This window comes from Anser cygnoides, chromosome 19, assembly GCF_040182565.1.
Source record: "Anser cygnoides isolate HZ-2024a breed goose chromosome 19, Taihu_goose_T2T_genome, whole genome shotgun sequence".
NCBI classification, from domain to species: Eukaryota; Metazoa; Chordata; class Aves; order Anseriformes; family Anatidae; genus Anser; species Anser cygnoides.
In genome coordinates, this window is record NC_089891.1 from 6,520,411 (window position 1) to 6,533,002 (window position 12,592).

General features: G+C 46.0%; 1 protein-coding gene across 1 annotated transcript in view; it reads left to right on the forward strand.

Moving 5' to 3' along the window:
• CACNA1G (calcium voltage-gated channel subunit alpha1 G) overlaps positions 1–12,592 on the forward strand; it is a 132,943-nt gene that overhangs the window by 108,445 nt on the left and 11,906 nt on the right. The window contains 8 exon segments of the mRNA XM_066980267.1: positions 330–439; positions 1,495–1,628; positions 3,064–3,134; positions 3,414–3,492; positions 3,577–3,698; positions 4,651–4,995; positions 7,232–7,372; positions 10,359–10,493. Of these exon segments, the coding sequence (XP_066836368.1) occupies positions 330–439; positions 1,495–1,628; positions 3,064–3,134; positions 3,414–3,492; positions 3,577–3,698; positions 4,651–4,995; positions 7,232–7,372; positions 10,359–10,493 (1,137 nt within the window).

The window sequence follows — 12,592 nt, forward strand, 5'->3', positions numbered from 1 at the left end:
ACCCAAGTGATCTCAGCCAGGGCTGCGTTCCTGCCAGCAGCAGCCAGGTCCCTGTGGGCTTTGAGTCATGCCTTGGGTTGTTAATGTCACCCCGTCCCGCAAATTGTGTTGGGTGGGCCAGGGCCAGGCAGAAATGCCATCTGTGCACTCCCTGGAGTACTGGGACTTTTCCTTGGGACATTTCTCATCCTGCGAGAGGCCACAGTTGGAGCCTTTTGTCTGTAGTTAGGAATTGAGGAGCTGTGGTGAAAGCAGGAGAGCAGGTTTGAGGGCAGCACAGCCCCTCTGCAGAGCTGGCATCTGACCTCCGTGCTGTGTCCACATCCCAGGTTCTCGATGAAGCCCTGAAGATTTGCAATTACATCTTCACCGTTATCTTTGTCCTGGAGTCTGTCTTCAAGCTTATTGCCTTTGGGTTTCGTCGCTTCTTCCAAGACAGGTAACTAAAGCAGTGTGTTGACCGTGAGGGCAGCTGCAGGTTTTTAGAGTCAGCTGCCCAAATTCAGCATCTTAGACCCCAGCACTCTCCCCGGTGATAGCATCTAACACGTGGGAATGCTTTTTGGTGTGGCTGGTGGAAACTAGGGTAGGCGGACAATTAGGAAGTGAGCTGGAGACAGGAGCGTGCTTGTGAAGGAGAGTGACTTGCACCGATTTGGTGGGTGGACAAAATTGGAGCAAGTCACTCACCGACTGTCTGGTTCCCTTCTCACACTGGCTGCATGTCCACAGAATCGTGAGGACTGAGTGAAGTGGCAGAATTTGTGCCAAGGGAGAGACTCTGCTCCTGAGCAGAAATCAAAGAGCAAAAGGACCTCTTTTTTTGTGCAGATGCTGAGCAGCAGATGAAATGGCTGCTTTCTCTAAATTTCCACTCTCGTATCTCACAAATAAATATTTTATGCCATTGGTAAATCTTTCTCCTCCCATTTTCACCTCCTTCAAGGTCAATACCAAGAGCCCTGGCACTGAGCCGGACGTGACGTGAATCATTCAGCAGCCAGGGGCATGGTTTCACACGTCTCCCCCCATTTCAGCTTTCTGTGCTGGGATTACGTCTCTGTCTGACCCGGCAGGAATCCGTGGTGTCTTTCCTTCACCTGGTGTGATTTTTGTTCCAAGGACTGGGCACGGGTTTCACCTCTTTCTGGGGTAAAGCTCACGCCAAGGTCCACGAGTGCCGTGTCTGGAAGGGGCTGACAGAGGCTGCAGCATCTCCCCCGAGCTCTGCAGCCTCTGGGTAGAAAACTGCCCTGCTTTGTTTCTGTTTCCCTTCAGTCGAGAATAACGTTGGCTGTTAGCTGATTTTATAACAAGCTGCATTAGTTATAATGATTTCATAACATAACTGCTTTTGTATAATACCCTCAGAAAAATGCTGCAGATTCATTTGAGTGCGAGAACCATTGAAATGACTGGAATTCATGTGAAACAAGCTGCCTCCTGTTGCCAGCTTCTTAGTAGATGTTAAACTTCATTTTGTGTTGTCTCCAGATGGAACCAATTAGATCTGGCAATTGTACTGCTGTCTATCATGGGTATCACTTTGGAAGAGATTGAGGTGAATGCTTCGCTACCAATTAACCCCACTATTATCCGAATCATGAGGGTTCTCAGGATTGCTCGAGGTGAGACAAATTAAGCAGAACTGGCTTGTGTTTGAGGTTGCAGGGTCCCCTCCAGGAGAGAGTTAAACATTGGGAAACAGTTCTGGGGCACATCGCCATCGCAGTGTGCATAGCTCTGGCATCAACAGTCTGTAAACAAATAAAAGAACAATGGGGGAAAATACTTGCGAGGAGCCAAAAAGCTGAGCCAACTGACCATGTGTTTCTATCTTAAGAGGACTTGAAGACGGAGAGCTTAGAAATAAAGGACAAATAGCTGTGGTTGTAACTCCCAGAGATGTACCTGGGAAATTATGCCAGTCAAATCAAACTCGTCTCTGACGGGGATTACAGAACACAAGCTTGAGTACATTGGCTTTAAAAGACAAGCATCTAATAAATTTAATTTCCCGTGGGACTTTACATCTCACCACATTGTGACAAAACATGCCTCATCACTCTGCATCCATCTGTCCCCTCAGAACTGTAATGACACGTACCCAAGTTGTGAAGCCAGCTTCCTTAGGGCCGGATTTTTCACAACAGGGACGTCTCTGGTCCAAACGATGGAGATGCAAAATGTGAATGCTCAGGCCCTTAATAAAGTGCTCCCAGGCTTTCCTGAAGGGCAATGTTGTGCTCTGAGGCATAATTGCTATGATTGCAGTCCTCGTCTAAGCAACGAAAGAAGAAATGAAATGCTGTTGTGTCTCAAGGGAGAAAAAAGTATTTTTCCTGAGCATTGGATCCCTTTCAGAATTAAAAATATAAACAGTTTCCAACTGGATATGCAGCCTTCTGGAAAAGATGTGTAAATCAGTTCCTCAGTGAATCATATATGAAAGTGGGTAGCCTATGGAAGTGGGAAAGTAGCCCCAGAGCTGGGAAAGCAATTGCTCACAGTGCAGGGGAAGAAAGAGTTGGGTCCAACAGAGATGACGTGGAGAAAGGATATTCTCTGTCATGTATTTTGTTAGATTCAAAACCCAAGCTGGAAGTACACCTGGTGTGCAAAGTGGTATAAGAGGCCAGCGAAGGATGCAGCTCCCCCCAGCTGTTAGCTTTAAAGCAGAATTGGAAGGGAACATGTGCGTACCTTTTAAACCTCATTATTTCGCTCGGTCGCTGGAGCCACTATCAGGTGAAACGGCTGCTCCTGCCTTCCTGCTTAGGTGTCAAATTGTCCGTCTCAGTGAGAGGGAAAGGAAAAGCCAGGCAGAATGACAGTGCTTTCTCCAGGTCTCAGGATAGGTGATGCTGCTGATCGTGGGAGTTCAATAGTATCCAAGCAACCAGGAGCGATGCCAAAGGGCCAGGAGCTGTAGTGGCTAATGGAGAACACTTGCCATCATTTCACATTTCTCCTCCTATAAACCTGTGGCTCCTGTGAGGGGGGCTGAGTTTGTGCCTCCGTACTAATGCTGCCGTTACCATATTACGACCGTGTTTTCTGCAGTGTTGAAGTTGCTGAAGATGGCTGTAGGGATGAGAGCCCTGCTGGACACCGTGATGCAAGCGCTGCCTCAGGTAACCCACTGCCACAGCACACCAGATCTCCTCTGGCCCACAGCTGATTTCTTATTGCGGAGGAATGCTAATCATTTTATCTCTACTGTCATTAGAGACTCACATTTCCCTTCCGAAGCACAGTCTGAGATACAGTCCTCACATTGAGGTCATTTTTCCCCCGAAGCAATTTAAGTTTTGGATTAAAGAATACAGCAAGAAACAGGTCTGGAACAAAAAAATCAATGAATGTTCTTTTTTGTGTTTTTTTTTCCCCCCCATTTCTTTTTCTCTTTCCAGGTGGGGAATCTGGGTCTTCTCTTCATGTTGTTGTTTTTCATATTTGCAGCTCTTGGAGTGGAGCTCTTTGGAGACCTCGGTGAGTGCTGCCCTGCGCTGCGCTGGCAGAAGCGGGTGGGCGCGGGGGTGAGCGGGGGTCTCACTGCCGCTCTTGGTCCCGCAGAGTGCGACGACACGCACCCCTGCGAGGGGCTGGGGAGGCACGCCACCTTCCGAAACTTCGGGATGGCCTTTCTCACTCTCTTCCGGGTATCCACGGGGGACAACTGGAACGGGATAATGAAGGTAAGAGACCCACGGCAAGCGGCATTGCCTGTTGCTGCTCTCGCGTCCCGCAGCCAGCTGGTCCATTCGGTTCGGCCCTGGGCAAGGTCTCCAATGGTCCTGATCCCTGCTGCCCAGCAGTGCGATGCCTGTGGTTATGCCATGGTTGCAGGCTTCTGAACACTCCATATGTTCCCTTTTTTAACCCTGAGAGAGCACCTTGGAAAGACGAGGAAAAAATAAAGGGACACATCTCTCAAGTAGCATGAGTTCAGTTCAGTAACATGGATTAGTTTTGATTTTTTTTCCTTGAGTCTCCAATTACTATTGCTTTTTTGTGGTTTTTGGTTTTGTGTGTTGGTTTTATTGTTGTTTTCTGAGAAAACCCATGTTTCTGGGAGAGAGTCTGTCTTAGGGGACAGCCCTAAAGTCAAGTCACTGTGAAGAAACCTGCTCTGTGAACACCCGGAGTGCCAGCTGGTCCAAGGGAATTGCTGCTCTGTCTGTCTGTAGCCCATGGTGAATGTAAGCTGGCTAAACTCCACCAGAGAACTGTGAGCTTGAGGAAGGGGTGTCTGCAAGCCCTGCTACTGTGGGGTAGCCAATGGGTTGTAGTGCACCCTGCTTTGCCCTAAGTCTGTGCACCACATTCTTGTATTTGGTCTCCAACCTTGTAAAACCGGCTTTCCAAAGCGAGGCACTGGAACAAGCGAGGCCATTACAGCACCAGCATGTCAGTGTCCATTGCTGAGCTCCCCAGGGACAATTTCCTTTGAGCCTGCTTATGGTGACTAACACAGGAGAAGCGAGGTTTTACTGACAAGTATTTTGCCTCTCTAGACATGAAACTTGTCCAAACTTCTTTGTTTTCTGCATGGAGGGAGAACCCACTGCAGCCAGATGGCAGGCAGAGGTCCGTGCTGGCCAGCTGGAACCTCCTCACACCCCTCAGCCATTCTCCCCTTGTTTCTAGGACACCCTGCGAGACTGTGACCAGGAGTCCACCTGCTACAACACCGTCATTTCGCCCATCTACTTCGTCTCCTTCGTGTTGACAGCCCAGTTCGTCCTGGTGAACGTGGTGATCGCCGTGCTCATGAAGCACTTGGAGGAGAGCAACAAAGAGGCTAAAGAGGAGGCAGAGCTCGAGGCAGAGCTGGAGATGGAGATGAAGACAATCAGCCCTGGCCAGCGCAGCCCCTCGGACATCTTTGCTTGGACAGGCAGTGTCAGTGGCGAGAGACCCGAGAGCCCCCGAGGATGTACCAATCCCATGCAAATCAAGGTGGATTCTCAGCTCTCATTAGTTTACCCTATGGTGAGAATCTCAGTTGGAGGGTGAAGAGGGGTTGGCCTGCATATCTGCTAGGGGAAGACATGCACGAGTCGGTAATGAAGGAGCAGGTGTACCATACGCCAGGGGCTTGGATTCCTCGCTGTCTGCTGAACGGATCGCTGCACGGTGTCGGAGCCAGTGCTCCAGGGAGGAGACCCTGGGCAGGTCTCCAGCCCACCTTGATGCATCTGTTCGGAGGTACAGAGCTTTGCAATTTGTTCTGGAGATGTGCCCAAGCCACCAAGTTCAGAGCTATCTCTAAATTTTCTCTAATCCAAAGTTTGGGCTAGGCTCTTTGCAAGAGCAAAATTATGAGCATAATAGTGCTACCATGAACTGCAACATAAAAGAGGAATAAAACTTGGCTAATCTTTGCTTAAGTATTAAATTTGTTTTATAGAGCCTCAACTTAAAATCCATCCCCACAATTAGGTGTGTAAGAAAAGATTCTATTGTTAAAATAATAATCCGGGGGGATGCAAACCTGAGCTCACCAGTACTGGTGGCAAAACTCCCGTTAGCAGGAGCAGGGCCCCGACGTGGTAGTTGCTACAGCTGCAGCAAGTCTCTGCAAAACAGAGCTTCTGGATGAAGACTCCGTTTGAGGAATGAGTGAGGTGAGGTCAAGACCCAGACAGGTCCTTTGGGAGGGAACTGCACTGGAAGTATACTAGAAAAATGGTCCAGCCTTTTTTTAGTCTTAGCTGATTGCAAATTGGGTTAAACTCTACACAGACCTCATTAGCTTTTATTACATCATGATTTCACAACCGCATATCTTGGCCTCTGCCTGGGGCGGACTAATGAGTATTCTAATGCATGAAAAACTCATTTATGATCTTTAGTCCAAGAGTGAAAAAGAGTAAATCCCTACTTAAGCTTTGTTTCAGTTCCTAAGCTACCGGCGATTTCTGGTTCCATTAGGAGTCACTGATGTCTGAGATGGAGTCCAAAGCTGCTCTTTGGCACAAGAAAAAGGAGTTCAGGGCAATATGGGGAAATCCAGGCTCATTACAGCCTCTAGGAAGAAACAGCGTGTCCCAACTGCTGTTGTACACGTTGAGCGGAGTGCTGGCAAACTGTCCTCAGCTCTATTGCCCTGCATCAGTACTCATATTGGCAAAAAGAGAAGTTGTAGAATTGCAGGAGAAATCAATGAGAAGGACGCTTTCAGCTCTTCAACCTGTTAAACTTGTCCTTTGTGAAGGTGGCTTTGGGAAGGGCTTATTCTAGTCAAAATCTCCAGAGCATCTTTCTTGCTCTTCCACCCAAACAGAGGCTTTGAGAACCTCCAGGAGACTTTATTCCAACTATTTAAGGTCCCAGCCAAAAATCTTCAGGACGAATCTGATGCTTGAGCATGACAGTAGAGGAATACAATTCCCAGGACATGACCCTGCAAGGACATGTGGTTAGCATGCTCTTCTGCTTGCCTCGTCCCCAGAATTTTTGCACTGTGTGCTGTTTGACTGTAACGATGGTCCTCATTTCATTGTACACATTAGGCATTCCCTACATGAAAGGTGCTTAAACTGCTGCCACACTGTGTGTGAGGGGTCCTGCTCTGTACACCCTCCCGCTGTCTGTGCTGTGGCCAGATGTTTTGAAGTTGGCCAGGACAACAGAGGCACCTCAGCCCATGTCTGGCACACGAATGAGAGACCTGACGTGCGGCCGTCCTGGGCTTCTGCAGCTTTCATGGACAGGATGCTCAGCATCTCTTCCAGTCGGGTTATTTTAGTTTATGTGACCAAGGATATGGATTTAGGTGTTAAATATTAGGCCCTCTTCGCTCAAAAGCATGGACTGTGGGCACATGAACCTTACAGCGGTAGCGTCCTGTACAAAAAAGCCCTGTTACACAGCTCAGACACCAGCAGGATCTGGCCATGCGTGCTGAGGGGTCCAGGGCGCAGCAGCCCCTCCGGTCCCATCTCTCGTGATTTTGGAGAAAGCTTTCACTGCTCACTGTGATATTACTGCACTGTTCTCTCTCCTCTCCTGCCTCACCTTGCCTGTCCTGTTTTTTCTGTTACTGCTGTTCTCCATTAATGTTTGTCTTTTTTTTTTCCCCCGTCTATTCTGTTCTTTTTTCCTCTTTTGTTTCTGTTTTGTTTTGTTTTTACACTGTACTTTTTTCTCTCTGTCCCTGTCCCTCGAATTTTCTCTTTCTTTGGCTTGCTCTACCCTTCTGCATGCTACACACCACCCCTCCTAGGAAAGGCACTTGTTTGATACCATATCACTGCTGATCCAGGAATCTCTGGAAGGAGAGCTGAAGCTGATGGACAACCTGTCAGGCTCTGTGTGCCATCATTATGCCCTCCCTGCTCCTGAATATTACAACTCTGAGAACCAGGTTAATATTCCTAATTTCCTGAAAAGTCTCCATCCAAACTTGATTTGACTGGGACCTGTAATAGAGAGTTAAAATTCTTTGCTTTTATGTACTGTAGTCACAGGAATTTTGAAGGATAATCATTTTGGATTTTTCTCTGAGAGTCAGGATAAGATCTGATTTTATGAAGTTGTGTATCAGTGCAAGAGGAAAAGTCAAGGCTTTGAGTTTCCATCTTCAACACAGTAAAAAGGTTTTCATTAGATTTACTGTTCATGAGTGCTGCAGGGAAAATGTGCAAAATCCGATCGTCATCCTCTAGTGGGGTTCTTGTATCTGGCATCTTGCTCTCACGCAGGGCTCCGCGGCAGTGTCAGGACACAACTGCGGAGCCTGGAGGACAGCATGAGTTGTTCCCAGAGGGGAGCCTGAGGTGGCAGGGATCAGAAGTTGATCTCTGCATCTTGTGCCTACTTATGCTACATGAAAATCCAGTTTTGAATGATTTTTCTACAGAGGCTTCTTGCAAGTGGGTCATTGTAAACCTAGATCCTCATCTCTGATCTACACTGAACTCCGAAGGCGAGGCAGCCCTTAACGATGTACTTAAGTAATGGCGTGCTCCAGTACTTTCCTGAATATGGGCTGTAGTGCTTATTTAAAATCACTTCATTTACTTCTTAGAATAAAATTCCTTCTTTTTCAAGCATGTCATTCTTTAGAGCAAATATTTTCCCTAACTCACAGCAGTAACCATAATAATAATTCAAACATACCTTTTTTTTTCCCCTGCAGTTGGAATTCAGCAAATTCCGTATTTCTTCATTTCTTTTCTTTCTGGCTAAAAATAGCCAGAAGTTTTCTTGTTAAATCAGTGTGCTTATTTACGATCTCACTGACACTCTAAATTATCCAACTCAGTGGTTCATTAGAGGAAAGGAACAAGCTTAGGTAAAATGAAATCCTACTGCAGGTCTTTATATAGCAGGAGAACATGTCTCCCTCTGATTGCTGCCTATCGCTCTCCAGATTGAAGTCTATTAAGCTGTAGGAAGCAGCTGCCTCTGAGAGCTGCCAGAGGAACAGAGACGGTAGCTTTGGTGGGGAAGGCTGAGGGTCAGTGTGAATCGCAGCAAGAGCTGGTTGGGAATTTTTTGCCACAGCGTTTTTCACCAGAAAGTGCTGTTGCAGCAAAAAAAAAGGTTTTGTTTTGACATTTTTATGTAATGAAAAAATATAGCATTTCAGTTTGCAGTGGGCTTTTCTCTTCAAATTTAAGCTAGACTTTTTTTTGGTTGCAATTAAAAAACATATAAATCAATTGAATGTTTCCAACAAAATGTTTTGACTGCCTCAAATTCAATTTTGGGAGAGGGGAGGCAGAAGGGAGGGCTTTTTTGTTTACATTTTGGCTTTTCCGTTTACATTTGTCATGTTCTTGGGCAAGTCAGGAATTCAGAGCAGCGCTGGGACCTGCTGAAAGCAACCTGACGAATGGCAGCTCCCGGCGGAGCAGCTCCGCCGGGCAGGAGATGCCGGTGCCCACCACGCTTCAGCACAGCCCAGCTCCAGTCGGCGGGCTGGATGTGTCCCCTGGGCCATCGGCATCCCCATTAGGGATTGCCATCCTCGTGCTGGCAGCCTGCTCAGTGCTGCCTGCCTGGGGGCCCCGGGGGAAGCCAGGAGGTCCCCCAGAGCATCTCTCATCCCTTGCCAGCAGACATTAGTTACCAAACCCGAGGTTAGGTGAGAGGAGCCCGACCCTCTCGCTTTTTGCAGCCAAGGTTTTGAGACTCTCAAGGTTCACTCATCGCTGGATTTATTTCACCCCACCGATATAGTTTCTTCGAGTGAGGTAACTCAGAATCCTTTGACAACTTACCAGCAGCAGATCTGGGCCTCTGTGGTTTCTGCTGGAAGAAATGTTGCTGTTGAAAGACTTTTCAGGCATAGAGGGTAGGGGGGAAAAAATGCACAGGGAGAAATGGGGAATGAAAAGGAAGCACTTGGGACATGTCCAGGCTGCCTGTGACCTGGTGAAATGTCCTCTCCAGCACTGCTTGCCTGCTGCCATGAGCACAGCAGCTGCAGACACAGACTCAGGCTGGGGATTCTCTCTCCAAAACATTTTGTGTTTCTTAGAGAAAGAGCTCTGTGTCTGCAGAGAGATCTTTATCAAGATTTTCCCTGAATGCCTTCGGCAGGGATGCGCTGGTGCAGCGGGAGCGCTGAAGCTACTGGGGGCCTGAGCGGTGGTGGCAGCTGGGGGCTGAGGGACACAGCCGGTGCTTTTGGCAGGGCAGGTTCAGTGCTTCCCCAGGTGCTGAAGGCTCACCAGCAGGCCAAAGCCCAGAGAAGTCCTCAGGAAGGTACTCACTGACCTTCCCAATTTCAATCAAGCCTTAATGATCTCACTATCACTATTGAGTTGTTAGGAAGTTAATGATGGTCCCAGCTGCCTCTCAGGGAGGGGAGAGGCCTCCATGCCCTCCTGGAGCACAGAGAAAAGCATGTGCCATACCCTGCCCTCAAAATGGCTTTGGTGTTGAGGAATCCGTGGGGATCCAACCAGATTACCTTGGAGGCCACAAAAACAGCAGAGGTGTTGGGTAGGAACCGCTCCAGAGAAGACAAAAGGTAATGAAGCCTCTTGTGCTTGGTCCTAGCTGGGAGGATAAATATCTCCAGTAGGAAAGCAATGTTACTTTTGCTGCTCCACCTAGACAGAAGAACAACAAAATACAATGCTAGCATTAGTGCGTGGTTTTAAACTCCCTCACAATTCATTGGTAAGCATTTAAGTATGAACGTCCCACTCTTTTTGTCATTTCTTTGTTATATTCTGTTTCTTTAATGTTCTGTCCCTGGTAACAATGTGCATGATGTAGCTGCTCCCACTGCAGGGATATTGCTTTAGCGTCTAGAAGTGTTTAGATTATGATACTTTTTTTTTTTTCTCTGAAGATTTGTGTCCTGGTTTCTTATGTTTAATCATCTCTCCCTTCAGATCCCTCTAGCTGAGATGGAGGCTCTGTCTCTGACGTCAGATATTCTCTCTGAAAAGTCCTGGTCCTTAGCTCTGATGGATGACTCTTTTCCTGATGATACTTACACACACTTACTTAATGCTCTGGAAAGCAATGTACATACACTGGTCACTGTATAGTCCGATGTTTACAGGGTTCGAAATACTGCTTTTGCCTCCCTACACCTGCCTAATGGCATTCTTAGTTCAAGCACATTTCCAAATAGCACCAACCTTCCCCCCAAACAGGACGTTGTCCTTAATGCCATTAGGACCTGGGCTGGTACCACTCTTTGTCCACAAAGCTGGCTCCCTGCGAGGAATAAGTATTTCTTTTTTTTCCTTTGGCGTCTTACATAAAAACAATGTGTTTTCTACAAGTAAAATAAATAGAGAAAGGAAAAAAAAAAAGGCATTGGAAAGCATCAAGGTTGAAATTTCCTCTCCATCTGAAACAAATCAGTGATGCTGCGTGGAAGAGACACCCATGAGCTAATGACTCATGTGTCCTCTCTAGAGGGGTCATCCACAACCGTTTGGTGTGTAATGGATTTTTGTCTTTATGAACACAGGCACCACAAGGCTCTTTGCATGATTCGGGCCAGACTGTTTATTTTACAAATATCAGATGGGGATCTCTCGGAGATGCTGCTGCTTTTGTGAATTCTTACTAGCAGTCATCTCACTGGAGAAAAAAAAAAATAAAGTCTGGATTATTTTGTGTCTTTCTGAATGAAGTAACCAGTATTTTGAACCCTGCCTTAACCATCTCCTCTTTGAAACATTAGACATTTTTAGCTGTGTAGCAGTCAAGTGCTTTTTTCTGCTGTACAACAGACATAACTCCTCTTCCAACATTTTTGGATCATTCTTGTTTTCTTTGTTGTTGTTCATGTACTTGCCTTTGGATGTTTGTGTTGTTGATAAATTTTCTGCCATTCTAGTCAATCGCCATCCTAATTAATACTTATTTGGGAAACACCTCTTAAACCGTGACAATATTTCCCATCATGCTTCATGGCATCATGTACAAAAGATTTTGTAAACTGCATTGAACGTTTTGTGTGGGATGTTTTGTTTCAAAATGAGTTAGTCTGGAGAGAGGAGATACCTATTTGAGTTTTGAATCAGGTTATAATCAAACCAGTTTGACAGCATAGTAAAGTCTCAAGGATATAGCCAAGAGAGGTTTTTCTCCAAAAAAAAAAAAAGAAAAAAAAAAGTGAATTTGTGTGTCAATACCAACAAAGTGTTTTGGTCAAGATGTCTTCCCAAACTGCTGAAAAAGTGCGAACTTTTGTTGAAATATTTTCTAAATGCATTTTTATACTTCACTTATACACAAAACTAGCTGAAAACTACCTCAGACAGAATGTTTTGTTTGACTCAAAATAGATTTGGTTAGGGATTTATTTTTTTTTTTGGTTCACAGAAAACTGAGATTTGATTTTCAGTCAAGCCAAAACAACATGTTTTTCAAAACTGCCAGTGAACCAAAAAGTCATGTGCTCCCACTGCTCTGCTTGCGAGCTGGACTCAGAGGATCATTTTGCAGCCATTTTAAACGGTTTTCATGAATTTCACTCATGAGATTGCCCCAAGATGATCAGAAGCTGGAAACAAGTCCTCTGTGGTATTGGATCCTGTCAATGAACCTAGAGGCTCATTAAAGGTTGGGTTTGGACAGGATCTTGAATCCAAATTCTCGAGTTCAAACCCAAATGGTTTTCAATTTGAATGCTCAGCTTTCAGGCCGTCTTTTTTGCTTTAGGCTAAATAATATGAAGGCTAAATAATATAAACATACTGCTCTGAAGGGGAAGGCAGGGAGGGAGGAACACAGAAGTTTCCCAACCCAAGTCTCAGCTTTACCAACACAGGTTTTGCTCGATCAAGAGACTGTAGGCTCTGGTATCTGGGCTAGATCATGAGTAGATCCCAGGTAGATCCAAACTGTCAGATTCCCCAGGAGTGAAAGTAACACTGCAGGATAGTGCAGACCTGTTTCCTTCATTGATTTTTCAAGTAGTCTTTGTTTTTTAAAAACATTTCTTTTTTCTTCCTTTTTTTTTTCTTTTTTGTAAATCCTGTTCAATCTCATTATGTGTTTTTGTGCAAACGAAATGCCACAGCGTAATTTTGTTTTTATGACTAGAGGACAAAATTAAACAAGCAAAAAACCACAACCAAACAAAAAAACCACCGGCCTCAGAACG